This window comes from Panthera onca, chromosome X (genome assembly GCF_046562875.1).
Source record: "Panthera onca isolate mPanOnc1 chromosome X, mPanOnc1 haplotype 2, whole genome shotgun sequence".
Lineage (NCBI taxonomy): Eukaryota > Metazoa > Chordata > Mammalia > Carnivora > Felidae > Panthera > Panthera onca.
The window spans coordinates 19,253,208-19,280,334 of NC_138357.1; the positions used below are offsets into that span (position 1 = coordinate 19,253,208).

Genomic DNA, 27,127 nt, shown 5'->3' on the forward strand with positions numbered 1-27,127 from the left:
GAGCAACAATAAAATCCGTGTCTGGGCCTCTTGTAATTTTCGAGAGTAGAGACCAAGCCTTTTGTATTTTCTGCACTGATGGATGACATCTGGCACATAAGACGCGCTTGGTAAATACTGCATTAGTGTTTTTGTGTTGCTGAATCAGGTCCAAGGTTAGTTTAGGTAACGTGAACGGTTCTTTGATTTAGGCTTGGGGAAAATTTGGGGGCAGCGTTCTCTTCCCAGATGATCTCTTGAGGTGGACCGATCGAAGTAACTAGTTCAAGTGATCAATACACTGGATTTTCTAATCCTAATGAAGAAATCAAATGTAATTAATCAGCTGGTCTGATCGTAAAGGAAAGATTCTGAAAGGTGAGATTGGGGGATCAAGTGGTGCCAAGGAGCTAATAGATTGCCATCAGGATAAATCCCAATCAGACGCGGGGTACGTCACCTATAATGGTAAGCCGAGAGGACCTGTAATGAAGAGTGGGAACGCTGAAGACTTCAGCAAACTCCATCTTCTGGGAAAGGCAACATCATTTCTATAAGAGTAATTCTGTGCTTGGTGAGTGACTGACCTTGTGCTTTTCAAGCAACTAAAGATGTATGTGGACAAAGGGAAACCAGTGCAAGTGATCTGCTTCCCAAAAGCTGTTTGTGAGTTTGCTCGCCGAGCCCCAGAACCTTGGAATAATTGGCATCACCACAGAATTGTGGGACTGTTCGTTCCAGTTGACTTCGAGGAAGGAAGCAAAGGGTACAGATAGATAATCCTCTGGATAGCGACATGAACAGTGGCATTCTGTGCAAAATTAGGGCCGAGACAGATTCCACTTCAAGCTCCATTACATGACCTAGAACTGGAAGTATACGTTGAAAACTTGACCGTTAACAAAAGTTTTCTAAATAGCAGAGAGCCCACTAAAAAGGAATCCGTTCTAGGGTGTATGCCCCAAAGGTGGCAGGCCCGGGTGTTAGGGGGCTTGATAACGGTGAGGAGAAGAGCTGGTTTTGAGGGTCGGAGAGACTCAGCCTTGCCACAGGGGGACCCTGCCCCTTCTCCATATGCCTGTGCTAAGGTGCAGGAGTTTTCCTCTCGTGTTAGAGAAATTAACCCCTGTTCAGCTGTGGCTCCTGTCCATGGAGCTTAGTCTCCGTGGAATGGACTCTAATTAAGAGGCCTTCAATGCAGATCTGTATTAGAGTAAGCTGTAACTCACTGAGACCTTGAACAAGAGTCGTGTGGAAGTGGATTTTAAGGGACGTCATTAAGTACAAACATTGAAAATGCAAATGTTTCTTTCCTCTTTGCCGTTTCGTTGATGCCTGGCTAGAGTTTTAAAGAATGGTTCGGGTGGCTTGAAATCTGATGTGAGAGTATCATTTGTTTTATGTGAAGCAGCCGACTTTGCTATCACTTAGTGTAAATGCTTTCTAGATAGCCATTTGGAAAAAATATCTTTGGGAGGATTCATGATTAATGAGTATGTTGTTCTTGGGGTATGCTTTTCCTAGAAAGCAGATTTACTGAAAACCTCGTCTCACACGGTATTTTGGAGAGGAATTTTGGGTGTATCCTGCGAGACAGAGTAAAAAGAAGTTCAGGAGGAGTTTTGGGTTCCTAGGTACCGCAGCTGAAAGCAATTAGGAAAAAAGCGAAGATAATTTTTAAAACGTTCACGACCCCCTCGACCCATGAAATGTATCTGAAGTGAAAGGCATTGATGTTTGTCTTAGAGCAAGTGTCTGTGAGCTTCCCCACCCACCAACTGCATTTTCTTCTACGCCTGTGATAAACTCGGGACTTCACCGCTCACCCTTTCTGATCTTGCTGTGAAACCTAAGTGGCTTTGGTTCAGAGATTATTTAGAATAAGGAAAGTCACGCCCTGTTTTCCTGAGGATACTTTCCTTCATTCACTTGTTCTCTAGTTTTAAGCGACTGCCCGCCGGAGGCTGCTCACAGGGGAACCCTTAAGACTTGGTGCACGCTAGGTGTGTGCAGAGAAAAAGCAAGGTGCTGGCGGCCAGCGTCTCCCCACCCTGAGAATCCCTGTGGCCCTCCAAGCCTGGCCCGATGAGCTGTCTTAGAGATGACCCCACCAGGGTCTTCCTCTACCACAAGCCTCTAACCAGGCTTGTGATGCGTGGTATGAGTTCACAGGTGCCAGAAGTAACTGTTGGGCACCAGAGACAAAAGTGTCCCAGCCAATAGACGGTATTCCTCTCTAGGCTATTTTGTTGCTTGTAGCTGAATATATAACGTAGGCATTTGGAATCCCGTATCTCCAGGCATTCGGTTAAATTATGAGCCCAATGAAGATTAGAAATTGGGATTCGAGAGAAACTCTGAAATGATGCTGCCCAGGTACACGCCCGGGAAGCCTGCCCCTCGCCGACCCCCCAAAAGGTCTCCACCACAGTCCTGTGAACCTTTATCTGCACCGATTGCTTAGGTACTCTTTGTTGGATCCTCCGAATTGTTGAAGGGTTTTGGGTTATACCCACCAGCAGTAGTATTCCTGCTGGGTCCTAGACCTTGGACAAAGTGGTTGTAAATGTGCAAAATAGAGGCAGGTGCCCTGGCTGCTCTAACGTGACGGTGACACGGGTCGGAGTGTGCGTTTCACGCCGCTCGCTCATTTTGGCTGATATGCCTTCCTTTAGTAAACCTTTGGTGCAGTTAAAAGCGGGTTCTGAGGTTGCCAGGCATAAACTTTGGTTCATAATTCGCTTATCATTTAAAGAGCAATGAAAACCCTGTTGATTTCTCTCTGGAGTGGATTTGAAAGCTGTTGCAAGCTCATGGGAATGAAGCCTGGAGCTTTAAAGCAGCGACCCTAACTCTTCCCACTACACTCACAGGAAGGTATTCTTAGAAAGACCTAATACAACTGATTTTCAACACGTCTGTGTTTCTGATTGGCCTTCTCTGGCCTACCTTGCAGGATTAGTGGACCTAAAAATAATTGGCAGTCTTAAGCCCTCCAGAGCAGTGTTTCGGCACGGGTGTGCAAAATACTAACTAGCTGCATTTCTCCTACTGATTGGTAGGTGATCTCAAATCCCACATCTGCATAATGACTATAATTGATGTGCTTTATTATTAAGGCTTAGGTCAAGTGACTTAAGGCTTTCCATGTGCACTGCATATCCTATGCCGTAGTTCCATTCCTTTTCGCAAAGGGAGGTTGGGTTAATGTATATGTTCCCTCTCCCTCCTGGGATTAGTAAAAAACCTTTAGAGATTTTCTGTCTTTGTTCCCAAGAAGGAGAACGTTGCATATTCCTCCTGGGGTTCTCAGGTAGCGTGGAGGCCCCGGGGTTATCCAGCAACCTGCTTTTTAGCTCACTTTGTGGCTACGTGAATTTAGCTCTAGAAAGTAGGTGGAAACTGTTTTGGTAACTCTTAAGACCAATGGCAAGGAATTGTTTTTACTTTTGGGACAAATCAAAATTAGAAAAAGAGTAAAGTAGCAATTGAGGGATTAGGAAAATTACTTAGAGCAAATAACAGCTTAATGTAGCTCCCATTAGTAAAGTTATACCAAGTATTTATATATTTTTTAAAAACCTGATGAAAGCCCCTCCATACGTATACACACCCTTTGAGAACTGAAGCTTGCTTTTAAAAGAAGCAACACACTTGTTTATCCTAGAAGAGTTTCAGATTCACACAAGTTGGGAGGATAGTGGTAGCACAGGAAATTTACATCTTACATTAGGGTGGTAAATTGTCACAATTGATAAGCCAATGTTGATGTATTATTATCTGTAGTCCCTATCTGATTTCTGATTTCCTTAGTTTTTTTAACTAACCCTTTTACTGAGATATAGTTCATATCCTAAATGATCCGCCCATTTAAAGTGTACAACGGCTTTTCATACCCTCACAAAATTGTGGATTCTTCACCAAAATCAATTTTAGAACACTTTCATCATCCCAGAAAGAAATCCCCTGCCTTTTAGCTGTAACCTCCCCTTACTTCCCCATTCCTCTAGACAACCACGAATCCACTTTCTGTCTCTGTAAATTGGCCTATGCTGGACATTTCACATAAATGGGATCCTGCGGTATGTGGATGTTGGTGACTGGCTCTTTCATTTAGCGTTTGTTTTATTTTATTTTATTTTATTTTATTTTATTTCATTTCATTTCATTTCATTTCATTTCATTTCATTTCATTTTTTAATTTTATTTTCTTTAGATTCAGCCATGCAGTAACACATACCTTTCCTTCTTATGGCTGAATGATCCATCATATGGATATACCACATTTTGTTTGTCCACCCGTCAATGGATATTTGGTTACTATGAATAATACTGCTATAAGCCTGGGGCGCCTGGGTGGCTCAGTCAGTTGGGTGACTGACTTTCGGCTCAGGTCATGATCTCACGGTTCGTGAGTTTGAGCCCCGCATCGGGCTCTGTGCTGACAGCTCAGAGCCTGGAGCCTGGTTCGGATTCTGTGTCTGCTCTCTCTGCCCTGCCCCCACTTGTGCTCTGTCTCTGTCTGTCTCTCAAAAATAAATAACTAAATAATTATTATTATTTAATAATAATATTAATATTATTTAATAATAAATAATAATAAATGTTAAAAAAATAATAAAATAGGGGCGCCTGGGTGGCTCAGTGGGTTGAGCGTCCGACTTCGGCTTAGGTCAGGATCTCACAATTTGTGAGTTCGAGGCCGACGTCGGGCTCTGTGCTGACAGCTCAGAGCCTGGAGCCTGTTTCAGATTCTGTGTCTCCCTCTCTCTGCCCCTTCCCTGCTCATGCTCTTTTTCTCTCAAAAATGAATAAATGTTAAAAATTAATAAATAAAAATAAAATAAAACAAAATAAAATAAAATCACTACTGCTCTAAACCTTCACCTGCAAGTTTTTGTGTGATTTCCTTAGTTCTCCCCCAGGATCGTTTTCTTTTCTTCCGGGATCCCATCCGGGATACATTTTATTTCATCATCAGGCCTCCTTTAGCTCCCAGGGCTTTTGATGGCCCTTAGGAGGTCTGTGCTTCGTTGTCATCACTAAACCGTCACTTATGCATGCCATTCAATACCTCCTTTCTGGCCATCTTTACTCCCCTAAAATCCAGGCTGGAATAAGAAATTTTCCTGAACTAGCCAGAGGAGACAGGGTGCTTGCCCTCCTGGCCCCTGTCCCTCAGCTAGTACAAGTGGTCAGAAAAGTCTCTTCATGGAGAACTTCGGTGGCTTATCAGGGCATAAATGATGTTCTTCCTTTCTGTTTCATGGTTGCACTTAAAAAAAAAGTTTAGTTTTGAAAGAGAACGCAAGCAGGGGAGGGGCAGAAAGAGAGGGGGACGGAGGCTCCGAAGTGGGCTCCACGCTGACAGCAGAGAGCCCAGTGTGGGGCTCAAACTCAAGAACTGCGAGATCATGACCTGAGCAGAAGTCAGATGCTCAACCCACTGAGCCACCCAGGTCCCGCGATCATGGCACTTTTTACATTGACATAATGCTTCCTTGTTTACAAAGGGCTTTTTAAGGCTCAAGAGCCTTCCCAAGAGCCTACAGTGGATCATGTCAGCTGAGACTCAAACCCAGTTCCTGAAATCCCCACATCAGTCTTCTTATCCCTAGACTGCCATTAGCCTTGCAGAATGAAAGGTGCAAATAGTGTTAAATATTTGGAACCTTTTACATTCACTTCCTAAAAACCCCTACTTGTAAAGCGCTAAGTTTTCATCAAAACCCAAGCGAGACACTCGGTTTCTGCAGGAAAGACCAATGTAAGATTATCTAGTCTCTTACATTTGCAGTTTGCAAAGGGCCTTCCAGTCTGTTCTTCTCAAGGCAGCCAGCCCTTCCCCTTAGGGTGCAATTTGTGTGTCTATTATTTACCGAGAGCATTTGGTTGTTTTATTGGTAAAATCCATTGGGGTGCAGAAGATGTCTGCCCTACAAATCATGCCGGTGTAGGCAGGCCTGGGTTCTCTGCCACTGTGTCCCTTAAAGGTTTCTGGCTGCTGTTCCCTCCTTTTCGAACTCTGGGGGACTAATTACGAGAGACTTACTTTATCTCCTACAGGTGCAGAAAGCTAACACCTTAGCGGTGACTACAGATATTCTTTATCACCGTTCCGCCCGGATATGTGAGCACTGGAGAGACATTTTCTTGGCATCTAGTTGGACTTCAAAAGGCATTTTCTGAGAAAGACCTAGAAAGTGGTTGTAAGATATAGCTAAAAATAGTCAAGTTGATAGTAAATAAGCAGAGAGCTGGCCTGAGAACTAACCGCCACGTGTAACATTTTCTACGGGAAGGTGGGTAGGAGCAGCCGAAATCCACTGACACGAGCTGCACCCCGTTTGTACATCAGAGCCAGCCTTTGGTGAGGGGAAGGTCGATGAGGGAAAACGAGAAAGCACACTTCCACAGATTGTTCGCCACAGAGTCCCGTTAAAGCACGGGCTAGATGCCTCACGTGCAGTGCCTACTTCTTTAACCGTTGATTTGAAGCGCTTCCAAAAAGGAGCCAATACTTGCTCGGCAGGACTGAGCAGTAATTTATTGTGATTGTCTTTGTTCAGCTTCGAAAACTAAGGCATTGATATCAAGACTAAAGAGAAATTACATAGAGCTGGTGTGATTGAAAAACGTTTGGCTCTTTTGAGTGATTTTTTTGTTTTGTTTTGTTTTTAATGACATAGAGTTAAGCTTTAAAAAGCACGCTTCGTTGAATCTCATCCGAGCCTCCAAGGACAGGGCTGGGGACCTGTTTTCTTTAGAAGGCCACTGACCCACAAAGAAAAAAGCTAATCAAGGGCCGTGTACAAAAAGCAACTTAATTTAGGTGCTTCCTTAGAAAAGCATAAAGCATTCAACTCACCTGCTTTTTAAATGAAGAACAGGGAAAACGAAACAAGTACAACAAATATAACAAAAACCCTCTCCAGGTTCATATTCTGCGCAGTCAGAAGATACGGGGTAGAGCAACAAAGAACAGTATGGGGAGAGGAAAGGAGCGAAAGCCGCCAGGGGAGTTTTAAGGGACCAGAAGAGATACATGGAGAAAACCCTACCTGCAGCAAGGGTCATGGACGGAGGAAGCTGAGTTAGGGAAAGAGAGGAAACTACAACTAACTGGTTCACAGCTATTCATAGCTCATCTGTAGTTCTACTGCTTAAGCCTTTCACGTAATAATTCTTTTTTTAATGCATTCTTTTTTTAAGATGTTTATCCCTTTTTCAGAGAGAGAGAGAGAGCGCGAGAGAGCATGAGCTGGGGAGGGGTAGAGAGGAGGGAGACAGAGGATCCAAAGCAGGCTCTGCACTGACAGGACTCGAACTCACAAACTGCAAGATCATGACCTGAGCCGAAATCAGATGTTGAACCGACTGGGCCACTCAGGAGCCCCTCAAGTAAAAATTCTTATGGAATTGTATGTATCAGAAATACCCAGGGCCCTTTGAAAAAAAGGCACGTGCTCAGCACTCCCCCCTCCCTGCAGTGGCTGTCTGCCTGCCCCATACTGGATCCTGTTGTCCCTGTGCTCAGCTCTCTCAGCCCAAGGAGAGCGTTGCTCCGTCTTTCTTAAATGAGAAAGGGATCACCAGGTTTAGAAAGGAGATCTCCAGAAAGAAAAGGCGTTTCTCATCCAGACACAGCATTTTAGGAATGTCTCAGACAAACAACGTCTCTGAAATAATACGTGTGCTCTGGTTTTTAATAGGAACCATTTTGGGCACTTAAAGTAGAAATATGCACTTTTTTTTTTTTAAGTATTTATTTAAGCAATCTCCCCACCCAACATGGGGCCCAGACTGAGGACCCAGAGATCAAGAGTCGCATGCTCTTCCGACTAAGCTGACCAGGCGCCCCCAGAAGTATGCAGGTTTTAAAAATCAAATGCATCGGTCAAGTTCTGACCAGAATGTCGAGCTCTGATTCCGTTTTCAAATGCACCCAGACTGCCCCCACCTTTTCCTCCTCGTACTTCTCATCAGCAGGAACTGGTCATGGCGCTGAGCTTGGGATTTAATTCACCAGGTATGGGTTGGACTGCGTGTGTCTCAGGCAGGGCTTTGGGCGAGAACGTCACGTTACATTTTCAAGCAATGCTGTTTAGAAATGCCGACAGAATAAGCGGCCTGTTGGAGGGGCTGCTTTGCAACAGAGGGCAAGACCACTTTGCCAGCAGGAGCATTAGCCAAGTATCCATCCTGTTGTCATCCTTGACACAAGGCAAGCCTTTTACTGTTAGACCAAGTCTTCCTGGAAAGACCTCTCTAAAATGAAAGTGGACTCCTTATTAGGTATTGCCAGAACAAATATGTATTCCAGTGTTCTGTTGTAGACAGGTCTCCGTAAAGTCCTGCTGAGGGCCCCTGGTGGCTGTGAAATGGGCAGAGTACATGGGCCACTCTGGGCCTTTTAGGTTGCTGGTAACTTTCATTGCTGTTACCCGTTTTTGAAAGGTGTCTCCTCAATGCAAAATTCCTGTGGGTCAGTTGAAACCCCTCAATGTCTAGCACCTTCCTAAATGTAGAAAATTATTCTTTCCTGCTGTCTCTTTGAATTTTCTGGCTTCGGGTGTGTGTGTGTGTGTGCGTGTGTGTGTGTGTGTGTGTGTGTGTGTGTGTGTGTTTGCCTGCCTGCTTGCATTGGGGCTGGGAAAAAGGAGTAGTTTTCCTTGGACTTAGAAGCTTATTTTGATAGCCTCCAATAAGTGGCCCCTTTGTTTATTATATATGTGAACCCTGTTAAGATCCGGTGAACATAGATTGTTTTCCAAACTCATGAATTGTTTTGCCTCGGAAATGCAGTGCATACCCCAATGAACTCTTTGCATGCATTCGAAAACCAGCGTGTGATGAATTTTAGCCTGTGACAGTCTTAAAGAGTAGCTGCTCCCTTATTATAATTCATTTATATAGCCCTGCGTGTCTTAAGTTCTCATTCTGAGCATTCCAATTAATTTTCCATGTGGGGTGTAAGTGTGATGGATTATTTAATGCAACCACAGCAAGTACTGTACTAGTTGGGGTTCTTCATATTATTTCACACGTTGGGACTATATTGGGGGGAAATCCTCAACCCTGAAACCTGGAGACCACTGGGTATCTCTCTGTTAATTATGTGTCTCAGCACCAAAGGCCTGCTGTGAACTTGTTAAGCCAGCAAAGAGGGAGTTTTGTTTTTGGTTGTAACAAAGGTGTTTGCAGAAAACTGAGCCTTAGCAACCTTCTTCTTCGACTAATGAGATCTAAGCTTCTAAACTCTTATACACAACCCCCCCACCCCCGCAACACACACATTTTTTGTGAGATTTATCTGTTGACCAAGGGTTTCAAAAATGCCAAAAGGAACTTTTAGCAGTTTCTGGATGAGGAAGCTGTTTGAAGATTGTTTCCCTTCCGCCTTCTCTATTAGTCTTTTAATACCGCACACCCCTTTTTGTGTGGCAGTAACATTCTCCCTGCTTGTTAATTGCCAGGAAGGAAGAATGATCAGGAATATATATGATCATGTAATTGTTTGCATACGTGCAGTTGACAGTCCTAGTTTAGTCAAATTAAGTTCCTTAACTCCATTTTATCTGAAATCCCCCACCTCCCCGAGGCCACATTGGCATCTGTCTTAGGTGAAGACTTAACTTCTAAGCACACGCAGCCAAGAAGCAGCAATGGCCAGCGCACGGTCCGGTTCATTTCCCGTTGCTTGTTTGATCTGCTCATCATTCTACGGCCCTTTATTTATTGTACACACTTACCATTGACAAGTGCGCGTGTCTTCAATATACTCAGTTCCTGAGTTCCTGAGATCTTGATTTTTTTCCCAGACCCCTCATCTTACATGGAACATGGACAGCAATAGCAGAAGGAACAGTGGCAGTGAATCCTTGTAAACCTCTGTAAAAATTCGGTCACACCGATTTGTGGAGCAACTCCAGGGGTGGTACCTGTTTGGGTTTAGTTTTCAATGACACCGCATCTCTTGGTCATTAGGAGGAAGAGCTATGGTCTCTGCAAAGCACATTTTTGTTCTGTGGCCGAAGGAACAAGGTGTGGGTGAACTTTGGGGTCTATTTAAAAAAAAAAAAAGCCCTCCAGGGGTACCTGGGTGGCTCATTCAGTTAAGCGTCCAACTCTTGATTTTTGACTGAGGTCGTGATCTCAGAGTTAACAACGGTCCCTACCTCGGGCTCCACACTGATGATGCAGAGCCTGCTTGGGATTCTCTCGCTCCCCATCTCTCTCTGCTCCTCGCCTGCGCGTGTGCTCTCTCCCTCTCTCATAAAATAAATAAACATAAAAAAAAAGCCCTCCACACCGTCCAGTCCGAACCACAAGCAGAACCTAGTTGGTATAGGGGAGGGAGATACTCTGTGTGTCTGAGCTGCTGTGGAGTGATGGCGTCTTTGACATTTCTCTTGACTCTCAGGGCTATATCACTACATAAAGATTATATTTATCAGATGCCATTAGTCTATATTGGGATGAGTGGCTACACATCCCAGTATCATAAGGTCACACAGTGTCTAACAACTGCATAGAGGGTGCCGGACAAGAAAACCTGAAGTTTGAAGATCACCTGCCATTACCCTTTGTGACTTATCATAGCCTGAAATTATCCAGTGTGAACTCGCATTATTTCCTCTTGGTCGACAACCCCTTGAAATCCACTTATCCCTTTGCTTCTCCTCAGTATAACTACCGCTGGTTTATTTGCTCAGTTTTCGGCTGTCATGTATTTTAGAAATCATTCTTCCTTAAGGTACCCCCTCTTGGAATGTAAACTCAGAAAAGCTAGAAAAACTTATGCCTCATAGAATCTTGAATAGTTTATATATAAAAAAAAAAAGACTTTGGTTGATATGTCTTTTGTAGGTGGCTTTATTATTTTCGCTTTCCCATAACAGAACGAATGTTTTTAGTTTTTTTTTTTTTTCTTTAAGTAAACTCTACCCCCAACGTGGGGCTTGAACTCAACCCTGAGATCAAGAGTCGCGTGCTCTACCCATTGAGCCAGCCAGCCCCCGCCACCCCCCCCCCCCCCCCCGCTATGTTTTTAGTTTAGTAAAACTTTTCAGATACACATGATGCCTAGGCCTTTGCAGGAACCTCACAGGTGGAAACGAAGCAGAGAGTGTGCACTTGAGCCAAACTCTTCCCTCTTGGCCTTGATGAATGATAATGGAGCTTGATTGTCTTCCGTTTTATCTTCCAGGTGATCATTTGAAGATCTGTCCTCAGGGTTATACCTGCTGCTCTCAGGAGATGGAGGAGAAATACAGCCTGCAAAGTAAAGATGATTTCAAAAGTGTGGTCAGCGAACAGTGCGATCGTTTGCAAGCCATCTTTGCTTCCCGTTACAAGAAGTTTGATGGTAGGTTTTGGAAGTCTGGTCCAAGTAAGCATCAACGTGCTTTGCTCTTGGATTGGTCTTTCCCTTTTATTCGAGTCACATTTTAGAGGTGACAGTTCAGTTTGTCCAATTGCTTTTTCAGAGCTCCCCTGCCTTCTCCGAAGACACTCTCCTTGTTGGGTCCTAGGGGCGAGTTAGTCCTCCAGTGTCATTGCTAGCGCCCTTCTGGATGCTCTAGAATCGGTATGGTAGGCATTATGGAAATATGGTCACAAGGAGACAAAAAAAGAGATTAGCGTAGTTTAATTGAAAGGCTTTCATTTATTTTCTTGGGTGAGCGCAAAATAGCGTCGTTGACGCAAGTTACTTTAAAAAAAAACCAAAACAAAAAAACCTCCCTAATAAAAAGCAGGCGTCTGAAAACTTACCATAACCAGAGAGATTCTGCAGATGCTGGATTTCCAATTAGATTTCAAACTGGATTCCTCCGAGACCGCTAGAATTCCTAGAAGCCCTGTGGTACACAGATAGGATTAAAACTCAGCTCTTGGGTTTCCATGCAGCGATGACCCAGAAGTAGCTACTATATTTATAATTGCTGTTAAGCTGGGCCTCGTCTCTCAGCTGGCACTTTGGTGTGGTCTGTCCACGTAAAGTCATGACCAAACCCATTTCGGTCCCCTGTGCCAAACATAAACTCATAGGCGCACTTTCTTTTAATAGTGAACAACTAGCCAATAGGGTCCAAATGAGAGACGCTTCAATCATATCGGAGGCAACGCTACCGATAACAGACTTTAAAACCCAGGGAGTGTGGGATCCCAAACCCCTCAGGATTCTTTTCTCTGGTGCTCTGTACACAGTCTGAAGATTATTATGAAGTAGGTTTAAGTTTCATAGGAATGGTTGTCTTTGTGCCTGTTTTAAAGGCCATTCTAATTACATAGTACCTTTGAAGCGTGCTTTTCTTGACATTATGTGTGGTGAAGAACTACAAGGCAAATTTTCGAGATGTGAAATGTCTTTGAGTATTTCTGCAAAGGGCTTGTTACCATGGTGAGAAGTTGGATGAAATTAGATTTATATAGCTGATAAGGCAGTCCCTAGCTAAAGAACAGGTTGTATTTCAAATGTTGGCTTCGAGATTTGTTATTTGAAACTTATAACCGATTTAATAAGTGTTGGGTTCTCAGGCTAGACCATGAGAGCATATTTAATTTGTAATGTAGTTGAACTGAAGTTTTCCCTACATAGCATACCATTTTTCGTACCCATTTTACCAACAGTTGCTGTGCAAAATTGGGTTCAGTCTTAATTTTATGTCCTCCATTTTCCTGGATGGATAGAAATGTTTTCTTTTTTAATTTTTTTTTACATTTGTTTATTTTTTGAGAGACAGAGAGAGCACAAGTTAGGGAGGGGCAGGGAGCGAAGGAGACACAGGATCCAAAGCAGGCTCCAGGCTCCGAACTGTCAGCACAGAGCCCGACGCGGGGCTCGAACTCACAAACCGTGAGATCATGACCTGAGCCGAAGTCGGACGCTTAACTGACTGAGCCACCCAGGTGCCCCTGGATACAAATGTTTTTATATCTCTTTCCTGTTTATTAGTCAGTACCCCACTCACCGCACATGTTGTAACTATAAAGAGTACTTAACAACATGCTAATACCACGCAGAGATGGGTGTTGATATCAAAAGACATCATTAGACCACCTCTGTCTATATTGGTGGTCTAATTATTATTATTATACAAATTATTTATATTATATTATAATTATTATATTTATTTTTATATAAATTATTATTATAATTATTAGAAAGACTGGTATTTGCTTGACTATGGCATTTCTCATTCAGCACAGTAACCCAAGCATTTTCTTTAACGTTGAGGACGATACCTAGAAAGATAATCAGATAGCCATCTTTGAAAACTTGAGCTGCTGATACCAAAAAAAAATGACCCCTTGGGGTTTTATCATGTCATTTAGAAGGAAAAAGTCCTGCTCTTTACAAACGACTAACCTGTTGGCAGCATGATGGAGTTGGAGATAAAGCGGTTTTCAAGTTCCGCCACCTCCAAGTTGCCCCATTTCCTGTTAGACCTGTCTCTTCCTGGTATGAGGCCACAGACGTTAGTGACCTCTCTCGCCTCCAGGCCTGCTGGTTTAGCTATTCTTTCCCCTTCTCGCTCCTCATGGTTTTGTGGCATTACTCATATGATTCCAACGTGTAGTTTTGAAGAAGCCACACAGAGAAACACCACCAGTAAGTGTTAATAGAAGTTTTTTCAAAAATTACAGAGAAGAAAACAGGGGCGCCTGGGTGGCTCAGTCGGTTAAGTGTCCGACTTCAGCTCAGGTCGTGATCTCACAGTCTGTGAGTTCGAGAGCCCCGCGTCGGGCTCTGTGCTGACAGCTCAGAGACTGGAGCCTGCTTCAGAGTCTGTGTCTCCCTCTCTCTCTGCCCCTCCCCTGCTCATGCTCTGTCTCTCTCTGTCTCAAAAATAAATAAAAACATTAAAAAAAATTACAGAGAAACGTTTCTCTTGCCCTTCCCTACCAGGTTTCACATTCAATAAATGTTTTAATAATACTGTATCAGTTTCAAAACTGGTCATGAAAATGATTATGAAACTCTAGTTTGTTTCTTCTAACTTCAACTATGGCATAGACAATAAAGGTAGTGAGAACAGAGTAAATTTCTTTTGAGGGAATAGTAGTTGAAATGTGTTTGGTCTGGCGATCAGAACAGGTCTGGGATATGTTGCCTATTTCCTCTAATTTGGGTTTTCTGAGATAATGAAATGCTTTTTTATGGTAAAACGTCAGTTCACTGCTATCCAAGAAACCGTAAGCCTCACGTGGGTGTGCTGTGTTTGTTGACTGATTTTTAAGGATGGCCGTTAGGAACTGCTAACACTCCTCAGGCCTAAAGATGATGGTGAGTAAAATCGTATAGAGGTTGTCTTGATGCTCAGAAATCCTAGGGCAGGGTGCTTTGCTCAAAGAATTGTCCACGCCGTTGTAAAGGACAAGCCCGAGGTTCTTGGGGTGAATGGAAGAGAGAAGGTTGGACCGAGCAGCAGGATGGCAGCTGGAGAACCATGATGGGGCTGCAAGGTGGTATAAAGAAGGCTGAGGGTGAGTCCTGAGGAAATAGGAAAGGGACACATGGGAACGTACAAGGTCAAGCAACTTCAAAGGAGCATCTTTTGCTATTTCCAAGCTTATGGTATTAAATTTGGGGGCGCCTGGGTGGCTCAGTTGGTTAAGTGTCCGACTTCGGCTCAGGCCATGATCTCGTGGTTCAGGAGTTCGAGCCCCACATCGGGCCCTGTGCTGACCGCTCAGAGCCTGGAGCCTGCTTCGGATTCTGTGCCTCCCTCCCTCCCTCTCTCTCTCTCTGCCCCTGCCCCGCTCTCTCTCTCCCTCTGTCTCTGAAAAATAAACAAACATAAACAAAATTAAAGTGGTGACCCCGAGCACAGGCAACTTAAAACCTTTAGTCTTGTTTATGAGATACCCACTTCTTTCTAAGACAGGAACAATTGCTTGTTATAAACTTTTCAACAAAAACAAGATTTGTAGGCTTTTTAGGGGATTAGCCTTCATTAACCAGAGACCATCCCATTATCCCAAGTTTCCATCATTCCGCCTTGAGAAGCTCCGGAGTTCAGGTGCCAAATGTGGTGTTTCGAAGCCAGTTCCCTCATCCCTAAAGGCTTTTTTTTTTTTTGTTCTACACGTTTAGTTTTCTGTTGTTTGCCCATCTGAAGAGATTATACAGTCTGTAAATTCATTTTTTAGAGTTTAGAGAATTTAGTGTGTGTGTGTGTGTGTGTGTGAGAGAGAGAGAGAGAGAGAGAGAGAGAGAGAGAGAAAATCTGAAGCAGGCACCACGCTGTCAGTGCACAGCCCAACATGGGGCTTGATCCCAAGGACCGTGACATGACCTGAGCCAAAATCAAGAGTCGGTCGCTTAACAGACCGAGCCACCCAGGCCCCCCTGTAAATCCTATTTTAAGTTGTCAACTGTGTGCAGGTATGTGTTCTCAGGCTCGAGTGAGGTACAGAGGTACACGTTCAGGCAGCGCATCTCCCCCACAGAATTCTCGGGTTTCTCACATTTTAAACCTGCACATCTGAGTCTAAGGTCCCACCTCTTTATTTTTCCACACTGTAATCTTCTCTGTCCACTCTTTAACTTATGATGTTCGGTGCCAGAAATCCAGACACCCAGAGCCGGGAAGCGATAGTGACAGAGCTGGCTGCTCCCCCTCTTGGCGAGTTCTGGGATTTTTTTTCTTTTTCTTTTTTTTTTTTTTTTAAGGAGAACTGCTAATTAACATAGCTGAATCGGTTGTCTCATGAATATGCTAATCACATGCGCAGTTCAGGGGGCTTTGAAAGAATTGCCAGGCAGAGGAATAGAAATAATAGGAGTGGGGCGTAATCCGTGTTTTGGGACCACAACATAAAGGCCCACCCCAAAATGTCGCGTTTTGTGAGAGACTAGTTGTTTTTAAAAGAAGCATGGTTCAAACAACCCAAATAGATTAAGAAGATTAGAGCTGCCGTGTTCAGTATATCTCTGAATCACGTAGTAAAACTGATGTTAACAAGTATGCGAGTGTATTTTTGCCTAACTTCCCGAATCAAACGGTTTGGTTTGCATGTTGAAGAAATCTTAAGGAGATAGGTTGTCTGATGCTAGCCCATCGCGAAAACTCTGTTGATTCATCATTTTAGGGAGCAAATGGAGTAACTTTGGGAGACAGCACACTGAATTGTCAGCCTGGTTCTGACATTTGCTGGGTCTCAGTTTTCCCATCCATAAAATGAGGGGGTTGAGCTGGATGCTCTCTAAAGACCCTTTCAATTCTAAAAATTCTGTGCATCTTCTAAACATGTGACTAGACCAGCTGCTTTAGTGAAAGGTCTTACAAGATGTTAATTAGCCGCCTGTCTGGTACCCTCTATTTTCCCGCTATGATTTCTTAACTCCACTACTCTCCGCAGGTCTTTGAAAACCCTCCCTTGAGCCTGAAGCTTGTTAACTCGAATAATAGTAGAAATTTTCTGAATTAGCTTAAAACGCACATAAAAGAAATAATTGTCTGTCCCATCTATCTGCATGGGCCAAGTGCAAATCAAAGTGGCCACCCTTTCCTTAAGCCCTCACGCCCCCTTGTTTTCTATCATTTCACAAAGGCAGGACGTGTCGCACTCTGCAGATTTAGCCAAATCTGTGTTTTAATCACTGACTGGAAATTTCCCAGACTTCATACTGGCCATCCACTTCATTAGGCCAGTCGGATAACCAGCGTGGAGGTGCAGGGAGTTGGTGGCATTAGAGTGCACATGCCCACGAAAGCGGTGACCTCGGTGGGAGGAAGCCGGCCGCTCACCTTAAAAGGCAGATACGTCCAACCCAGCTTCATGGCCATTAGCCAAACTGAAATTTCCGGAATTGCCATGACCTCTGACTTTATTTTTTCAGCTGCATGGTTTTATTATTTTCCTTTGCACATCCATATTGACTTTAACCAAAGGCCCCCTGGGAGGTTTTTAGGTTAAAAAAAAAAAAAAGTCTTGGGCACCTGGGTGGCTCAGTTGGTTGAGCCTCCGACTTCAGCTCAGGTCATGGTCTCGCTGTCCGTGGCTTCAAGCCCCGCATCGGGTTCTGTGCTGACAGCTCAGAGCCTGGAGCCTGGTTCGGAGGCTGTGTCTCCCTCTGTCTTGGCCCCTCCCCCACGTTCTCTGTCTCTCTCTCCCTCTCAAATAAATAGTAACATTTGTTTAAAGTCTTAAATATCCTCAAAATAATGTGTCAAAGAAATGTCTAATGTACATACAACCTAGGGTCGCTTTTTCATCCTCACCTCAGATTTCATCCGTTAAGGCCTTTTTAAGAAATGTGTTGCCTTTTCAAACTTCTGCCACAGTGCAGTGGACAGCATTTCACAGCCACAAAACTACAGAGAAAGACCCGAGGCCTTCTGGCCATCCTGCAAATGTAGCGCTCTTTTCCAGCTCATAATAGTAATGGTCTTTGATTTCGTTGGGAAGCCCCACTCCCCTTTCCTTTACGATTCTATCTTCTTTTCCTTCCATGCGAAGGAGACTAAAATGCCCGGCATTTTTGCTAACTCTTTTATAATCTCTCTGTGAAACTTGATGAAAAAGAGCCACTGCCAGCCTTACTGTAATCAAATCAAGAGCTCAGACAAAACACACACATTTCTGTATTGACAAAGGTTTTCTGCCTTTTGAGTTGTTATCTGAAGTGTGACCAATTGTGGCCGGAGCATTGGCGCTCTGGGCGGGTTGCAAATACTTGTGCAGCTTCCAAGGATCCCTCCGCCCCGGGCGCTTTCGCCGGAGGGGGGGGGGGCCTCTGCTGTTAGCTTTGACTTCTTTAGAAGTCACGGCAGCAGCAAGAAGCGGCTGATCTGTTTGGAGGCAAGTAAATAAATGGAAGAGCTTCAGCTGAACTGCTTTTATCTACTTTGTTGGTTCATTGCACTCTGAGCCTGGGAGTTTAGAACGCTGTTGTTCCTCTCTGCCCACCCTCTTGCGGGCGGCTGTCTGTCCGGGCAAAGAAAGGGGCGTATTTGATCTAGCACTGACTCCCAACTGATTGACTGGGAGAATTCTCAAGCCCGTCAGGCCTTTCTTGTTTATTGTCCCTTCCCGTCTCCGTCCCCCCTTCGCTTGAAAGAACTAGCAAAGCCATCGAAACTCCCGGAATAAATATGACTCAGACATGTGACTCAGGTGGAGTGCCACGTGGGCACACCTTTTCTGGAGGTCAGTCTGTCAGAAGTTTCGAATGCATTCCCAGCCTTTGATTTACTAATTCCACGTGTAGGTATTTATCTCAGGGACAGAAAGGTCTGCGTGCAGATTGATGTACAAGGGCGTTCATCACAGCATTACCTATAATAATGAAAAACAGGAAATCGGTCTAAGTGTCCCATAACGATTGTGACCTGTCCGTACGGTGTCATGTATACGCAGTTGTTACAAAGCGATGTTTCTTTTTTTAAAAAAAATTTTAATATTTATTTTTGAGAGAAAGAGAGCACATGCGAGCGTGAGTGGGGGGGTGGGCAGAGAGAGACAGCGACAACCGAATGCAAAGCAGGCTCCAGGCTCTGAGCCATGAGCACAGAGCCGGATGTGGGGCTTGAACTCATGAACTGCACGATCATTACCGGAGCCAAAGGTGGATGCTTAACCGACTGAGCCACCCAGGTGCCCCACAGGTGATGTTTCTGAAGAATCTTTAATCACATAGGAAACGTTAACCATAGGGTGTTACCTGAGAACAGGGTACAAATACGGTATGATCTCAAGCATGTGATGCATATCTTCATGGGGAAAAAGAGGTAATTTGATAAACCATTGTTGCTCTCTTTTAGTGGTGGGATTGTGGGTAATTTATTTATATTTTTTTCATACCTCTCCATACCTTTCAAATTGCAATAATTTGAAAGGGATACTTGATAGGAAAAAAAAATTATTTTTATGAAAAATACAAGAAGTGCTTTGGTGGTGTTTGAAGAAAATGTTTTTTTTTTTTCTCCTGAAGTATCAGTGCTCACTGTAGACCATTTGTAGACCGCAGAAAAATGCATGGAAACTTCCAGCAATTAAGTTAAATGAATAGAATAAAGGGAAATAAAGTAATGTTTGGATACAAGAAGGTATAGTATTTTTCTGGCTATAAAATGTCACTGAATGATTTGGGTGCTCAAAATTGAGCAGTGTCTGTTGAAAAAAATTACCCCAGGTCCCTAACACTCATTGTGTCTAGTCAACGTTGGCCCTACCTCATCGTGTTTTGTGCAGGTAGAGGCAAATTGGCATCATAACTGATTATGCTGCGTTTTGTCCTGACTTTTCTCTTGATATTAGGTCATGAGCACCTAGACTGTATGATGAGGTTTGTATATGAGGCCATACAGTAGATCCACATAGAGGTTAGTATATGGAAGTTACCCTCCTGGGGTAGCTTCAGCATCCCCTCTGCCTTCTCTGGGCACTTGAATGAGCAGAAACATGGGTGTTAAAGGAAACTGGCTAGTGTTGGGTAGACCCTTAGTATGGATGGGACGAGGTCCAGTACAAGGGGCCTTACAGTATTTGTCCCATGTCTCTGGCTACAGTAGCATGAGACAGGGGCCATGAGAGATCAACATAAGGAGCTTTAGCGTTCGAAATGCATTAATTAAGAAGATCAACCTACTTTGGCAGGATCCCTAGCACCTTTTCATATGTTCACAGCCCCTAGTAAGGGCTGCACTTGGCAATTGTCTTGTCATCAACCTAGGAGAGGTCTATCGAGATGCCACCGGTTGATGAGTGTTAGTCAAATACATGTCCTTTTATTTAAAAAAACTTTGGTTAAAGTTTATTTATTTTGAGATAGGATGGCAAGGGAGGAGCAGAGATGGGGGGAGAGAGGGGGGGGAGGGAGGGAGGGAGGGAGAATCCCAAGCGGGCCCTGCGCTGTCAGCGCAGAGCCTGATGCAGGGCTTGAACTCACAAACCATGAGATCATGACCTGAGCCAAAATCAAGAGTTGGATGTGAGCCACCCAGGTGCCCCATGTATATGTCCTTTTCGTACACCATGCCCTCACAGGCACTTCTGGAGTGTAAGATTATGCCAGGATAGAGGAAAGTCCCTGCTGAAAACTTAAAATACAGAGGCTACTGAAAACGCAAGACAGGAGGAGATGGTCAAAGACCAAAGTTTCAGTTTGGTTTCAGTCCGTAAGATGCTTTTTTAATTTCCGTTTTCTCTGACGTTTATAGATGCTTATGTTAACCGTTCTTTATTAATGCGTGATCTCAGGTGAGGGGGTGAATAGAGCTCTCGGAGTTTTCTTAACAGTGCGAAAGGTATGATTTGTAGCACTCACAGGCTGCTTTTCTCAGGAATTTCGTCGAGGTGATAACTTAATGTTTGCACACCATACCAGGGCTGTGAAATACAGTCTTTACAGTAAAGAGGAAATTAATCCATCTGTGTAAAAAGCAGCTTCATAATAATATAAATACAAGGTGGTAATTTATAGCACCACGCCAAACGGATTGAATAGAAAGGGCTTCCAGTCTCTGTAGGTCATGGGTTAGTTCTAGAATGTTTTCTAGCTCATTAATCAATGGCCAGTCGATTGTTTATAATGGAGTAACTAATGGCATTTAACAGCAGAAGCGGGGGACTTTTGACCTGTTTCAAGAATTTTGAATGTTTATTTGATGCAAGACAAGTGGCTGTACATGATGTTCTTTTTCGTTCTTTTAAAAGACAGGATATTTATGGAGGAAACTCGTATATGGAAAAGTTGCCTTCCCATTCTAGTTTTTCCCATGTTAAAGTGATACTCCTGACATTGAGGATAATCGCGTTTTAGAGCTGGAAAATACTTATAGTCCCCCAGCTCAATGTACCGAGCAGACTCCAGGAAAAGAAGGCGGTGTGCAAAAGACATACGTGGGGAGGCTTGGGGACCGACCTGCCGCTTATTTCTTAATTTTCCTTTCCCCAGTTCTTGGCTTAATCTAATGCCCTGAACTGTGTTTATCTACGTGCGGTGTGTGTGATACTCCCTCCTAATATAATACAAAACCTGTTCGATGGGTTGAGGTTTCTCTCTTTGCTGTGTTTCAGTGGCAGCTGCCACCATCGTAGATGTCTGAGATGTTTCACGGCATTGGAAGCCAGAGCCATTAAGCATTTCCCTTGACTAAATTGTTCCCAGTTGTGTAAGGCCTTGGGTCTTCCTAATCCATCTCCAGCAGCTTTGGCTTCATTTACGTACCCGGAGCTGGATACTATTTGACTCTGCCAGGAAAGATAAAAACCAGCTTCAAAAGAAAGATTTAAGTGATTGTAGACAGGAAGACACTCTAAAGGTGACAAAATAGCCCCGCACAGTTGACAGAAAGTGTCCATTTCTTGAACATCTCCTACGTGCTGGCCATCATCCATGTGAGATGAGTAGTGACCGCCTCATGTGATGGATGAGGCAACAGAAGATCAGAGAGGTTAGCTCCTCTGTCCATTCCACAGCTCATCAATGAGAGGTCCCATGCTTTTCCCCCGAGTCACGCCGGGTTGGATATGTATAGCATGTTGCAGTGTTTATTTCCACCCCCATGTCAGGTGCACCTTCATGAGACCTGGGAGTAGCTTGGTCCTTAGAACGTAAACACTTAAGCCTCCAAACTGGAAGCTGAAGGAGAAATAAACCCTAGTCACAGATACCCTATTTTCAATGCTTATACACAGTCTTCTCTCTGACTGTCTCTCAGCCACTGGTAGCATCAGTTGAAACACACTCCCTGCCCGGCATTTTTCATGAAAACAAGCAGTTGCCACAGGGGAGACCTAATGCCAGTTAACTAAGCTTCTGGTCGTTGTGGAATTCTGGTTTACACTGCTCTAGCTGATTCTCTCTGAGCCACTAAGTGTCTTACACTTGGCTTCAGACACAATGATTAAGAAGGAATGACTGCGAGGTGTCTTCACGCCTACGCGGTTCTTCTTTAGCAGTTAAGCTCTGACCCTGATCCTGATTTCTGAATAATGGGGAAAAGTGGAGATGAACGTTACAACCATTTATGAGGTTGCTGTTGATGGCTAATGGACCGGGACCTGAATGTGTAATTCACGTTCTAGTCCTCATTGTAGAAGGAAGTGTCCTAGGAAGGAAAGGGGGAGAGGGGATGTGAAAGAATTCTGTTAACAACCTACGAAAGCTGCTAGTTTGATAGGAGTAGCAGATGTAAAAGCTTTTTCTCCCGTTTTCTCTTTTTTTCTCCTTAGAGCAAATTATTATGCTTTGATATTGTACCTGATTGGTATGGATTTTAATGCTTATTTATTTGGGGGGGGGAGGGGCAGAAAGGGGGAGAGAGAGAGAGAGAGAGAGAGGGAGGGAGGGAGGGAGGGAGGGAGGGAGAGAAAAAATCCCAATCAGGCTCCACACTGTCAGTACAGAGCCCAACCTGGGGCTCAAACTCACAAACAGTGAGATCGTGACCTGACCTGAAATCAGATGCTAACCGACTGACCCACCCAGGTGCCTAGTAATTAGTATGGATCTTGTTTTATTTATTTTTTAATGTTTTTTTTTTTTATTTTTTGGGGGGGGGAGGGGCAGAGAGAGGGAGCAGAGGATCCGAAGCAGGCTCTGAGAGCAGAGAGCCTGATGTGGGGCTTGAACTCATGAACCGTGAGATCATGACCCGAGCCAAAGTTGGGTACTTAACTGCCTGAGCCACCCAGGTGCCCCTTAGTATGGATTTTAGAATTTAAACTATGCCTGCCATCCTTGCAAGGTGTCCGAGGCAAATGGCATAGGCCACATAGTCCAACCGAACAGGACCATAAGAAGTCCAAAGAGAAATTAGTTTGGGTTCCTGGGATCCCTTCACTTTTGTTCTGTTAACTTCCATAGGTGAAAGAGATGAATATTTTAAAACTTGCTATATGAAACGAAGGATTAAGGATTTTATAGATGCTTTAAAAATCTCTGGGGCACGTAAAACCACGTGTGGAGGGTTGGCGGTATAGTGAAGGTGAATTGGATGAAGGAAATTTGTCTTTCTGGAAATGCTGATCGGAGTCTGATTCGGCAAGAAGGTTAAAATGCATGGTGAAACAGTGTGCTTTGATTTGAGCCCCTAATAGCCACTCAGTAAATACTTGTCAAATTGCATAGCCATTAGGAGGGATTAAATTATCAGATTTTAACTTGTTATATCAGTTTTATAGAATTTCTATATATAGCCCCCTCAAACGATCTTTATATTTGCAACTTATATAGCCACACTAAAGAGTCTTTAAAGTGTGAAGGAAAGGAAATGAATTTTCTGAACAATCAAAGGAATTAGAATTTAATATGTATGTAGCGCCAAGCTAATCTCTTAAAGTTTAAATTAACATAACACACAGCGCATGTACTTCACACACACACACACACACACACACACACACACACACACACACACACCCTTTCTAGACCGGATTTGAGTCATGGGAAACAAAGTAAGGTCCATGATGGTGTTAGACAGAGGGCATGCCGGTTTGAAATCGGTTCTCCTCTTAATTAGATCATTTCTCTTATACTCCAAAGCTGTGTTATACAGAGCTACACCAACCCATAGGTTTTTGATCTGAATGACAAACTCTAAGACTTTTATTTTTGTCCATAAAATGGTTAGTGTCTGAGCATTTCATTGACCTGGAGCCCTTTGAAGCCTAAACAACGAACTCTGACATTTTATAGATGTTTTAAATTAAAATACCTTTGAAATGCCACTCTGCCCCTACCCTTAAAACCTGTGGATGCCATTCACTAGAAATGCGAGTATTCAGAGTTACTTATTAAGTGAGTCATCAAAGCACAAGTCAAATAATTTTCAACATCCTACTTCTACGCTAAATGACGTGTGCCAATTTTATGAGCACTATAATAAAAATCCGATATTAAGGAAGGTCCTGTGGTTACCTTTGGAATCTTCTCTTTTGGATCGTGAAATATTAATAGCACTGGATTGACCGAAGGCTTGCATTTTGATCTCAATGACCAGGCTTTGTTTTTCCAGTATGTGGGAGCTATGTGTGCAACTCATCGGACATGTACTAAGGTCTCTTCTTACCGCAAGACTCCCCAGCTTTGAATTCTAGAAAAGTGCTACCTGCTTCTGCACACTTACTAGAGACTTCCACACAGGAACATTTGTCCCCCCGAAAACATCATAAATCATACCCGAGAATGCAAGAGAAAAAATTTTAAAAACCCAATTCATTGGAAAGACCTTTTCCTCTAATTAAAACGCTTCACCCACATGCTTCATATTAGCACAGCCCTGAGCTGGTGTTGATCCCTATTGAGAGGTGAGTGGTTCTCACATGTTAGGGGAAGCAGAGTTGTAGATGGTTGGGCTCCATCCCCAGGGCCTCGGATCGAGTGGGTTTAGGGTGGGGCCCAAGAACTTGGCATTTCCAACAAGTATCCTGGTGATGTGGTGTTGATGCTTGCCTGTCTTGGGGCCACACTTGAGAATCACTTAGGATTTTGGAGAGAATCAGAGGCCTCTCAGATACCTGATTTGAATAATGCTTTTCATATAGTTCCCCTATCTCCTTGTATTCTTTCTGGTCTAATTCCAGGGAGAGAACGTTGGTAAAAATGCCAGACTGTGCAGTTGTAATGGAGGTGAGGAGTTGACTTGGCCTCCCAACCCCCCCCCTTTTTTTTTTTTAAACCTCTTCAGAGAGAATCCATTTTCCTTTCTCTCCTTGAAGAAAGCCCAGAAAATACAAGATAAATGGTAGTAGAAAGAAAAACTCAACCAAAGGAAAAGGAAAGAGCCGTTCTCTGTACAAAACTACCCCCACAAACAAAACACACATAGTTTGTAAAGCTGGAATGCAGAAGACTGTGGACTTCAGCCTCAAGCATCAAGCAACTATGCGTGGTGACGAGTTAGGGACATAGGTATGGAATCTCTTGGAAGTAAGCAAAGGCACACATCCCCTCCAAAAGGCTTCTGTGTTTCCAGTACAGGTTTTGAGAAACTATTTGAAAACAGCTTTCAGCCTATGATTTGCCTGCCATTATGCTTTCCCATTATGAGAAGATAATGGCTTTGTCACCCTATTGCATTTTGATAAGATTGTTAATGTTCTTCTGGCTTTGAAAGAGGCACCATATTTTCTTTGCTGCTCCATGTTTGGTCGGAGGCACTTTTTTTGGTTAAGTTTATTTATTTATTTTTGACACAGAGAGAGAGAGAGAGAGAGAGAGGGAGAGAGAGAGGGAGGGAGGGAGGCAGGGAGGAGCACGGGGCGGGGGTGGAGAGAGAGAGAGAGAGAGAGAGAGAGAGAGACAGAATATGAATGAATGAATGAATGAATGAATGAATATCCCAAGCAAGCAGAGCCCGATGTGGGGCCTGCACTCACAAACTGTGAGAGCATGACCAGAACCCAAACCAAGAGTCAGATGCTTAACCAACTGAGCCACCCAGGCACCCCTGGAGGCACTTTCTTAATTGATGTCCTTATATTTTGCTTCGGTATTTATTACATTTCCTGCTTATAAACTTGATGTCATGAAGTGTTTATTTTTATACCAACCATAGATTCTTGAAGAATTATTGATACAGATGCACCGTTAGCTCTTCTCTTCTCTGAGCTGCCTAAGAAAAGCTTCAGGAGAAACTAATTTGCCATGTGTACTTAAGAGATTACTATCTTTAACACTCAGGCCAAAAAAGTAAATCCAAAATAACCAGGAATTCTTATTTATTTTAGTTTTCCCTGTTGTCCTATAAATATACCAGATCTGTGGTTGAGTCTGTTAGACATTTCCCTCTCTCTCCTCCCCACTTCCCGCCAAGAATCTCATGATGTTACCATATGAATCCTTTAAGAACCCAAGGTCAGCTTGGATACCCCAATTTGTACTAATGTCCCAGGGAACACCTGTGAACTTAGTTGCGGAAAATCTCAGTGCTAGCTTTTAGGGTGTTTCATATGTTTCTTGTCCGCTAGCATTTCCTGGGTAGCGTTCTTACATGTCATGTAGATGTAAGGAGAAAAAGAAAAAAAAAAAATGTGTCCAAGTAAAACAACATGTTTTGAAAATACCTGTCCACTGGTGTTAGGTTTCAATTCGGAGGCATCATTGGCTTTGGTTTAGAGTCTTATGGTAAGAAAGTTCTGGCAGATCTCATGTTTTAGACTTCATGTACCCATTTTTATCTGGTTCTTTCTTTACCTTGGGACTGAATGAGAGAAATGCCTGGCTGTGTGTGTGTTTTATATTGACTTCCGAGAAGTTCTTGGTCTAAAATATTCTTTTTCTCCCCCTGAGACTTTGTGACTTGTGACCTAGGTTTCCTTTCGTTGACAAACGACCGGCAATGCCACATCCCCCCGAAAGAAATCCACCTATGTGAGCATGTTTTCCAGTTTAATTCTCTGATTTTTTTTTTTCAGTCTTCAAATGGACCCAAAGAGCCCTCCGTTATTCAGTTACTGAAAACCCTTTCTTTCTTTTTCTTCTTCTTTTTTTTTTTTTGTTTGGTTTTTAGAATTCTTCAAAGAACTGCTGGAAAATGCAGAGAAATCCCTCAATGACATGTTCGTGAAGACATATGGCCGCTTATACATGCAGAATTCTGAGCTATTTCAAGATCTCTTCGGAGAGCTGAAGCGCTACTATGTGGCGGGAAGCGTCAACCTGGAAGAGATGCTAAGTGACTTCTGGGCTCGCCTTCTGGAGCGGATGTTCCGCCTGGTGAACTCCCAGTACCACTTTACAGACGAGTACCTGGAATGTGTGAGCAAGTACACGGAGCAGCTGAAGCCCTTTGGAGATGTCCCTCGGAAGCTGAAGCTGCAGGTCACCCGCGCGTTTGTAGCAGCCCGTACTTTTGCTCAGGGCTTGGCAGTTGCGAGGGACGTAGTGAGCAAAGTGTCCGTGGTAAGCACTGGCTGCAGCCTGTGTTTTTTTGTGTGTGTTGTTTCATTTTATCTATCTATCTATCTATCTATCTATCTAATGTTTATTTGTTTTGAGAGAGAGAGCGTGGGCAGAGGAGGGGCACAGAGAGAGAGAGAGAATATCCCAAGTAGGCTGCACGCGGTCAGCTCAGCGCCCTGTGTGGGGCTCAATCTCACGAACTTGAGATCATGACCTAAGCCGAAATCGAGAGTCTGATGCTTAACCGGCTGAGCCACCTGGGTGCCCCTGTGTTGTTGCATTTTATTT

The 27,127-nt window shown here is 43.7% G+C and overlaps 1 protein-coding gene across 1 annotated transcript in view; it reads left to right on the forward strand.

Moving 5' to 3' along the window:
* The window catches only part of GPC4 (glypican 4), a 108,826-nt gene that overhangs the window by 60,336 nt on the left and 21,363 nt on the right, over positions 1 to 27,127 (forward strand). The window contains exons 2-3 of the mRNA XM_081793977.1: positions 11,189 to 11,347; positions 26,448 to 26,839. Of these exons, the coding sequence (XP_081650103.1) occupies positions 11,189 to 11,347; positions 26,448 to 26,839 (551 nt within the window). The remainder of the gene's footprint in view (positions 1 to 11,188; positions 11,348 to 26,447; positions 26,840 to 27,127) is intronic.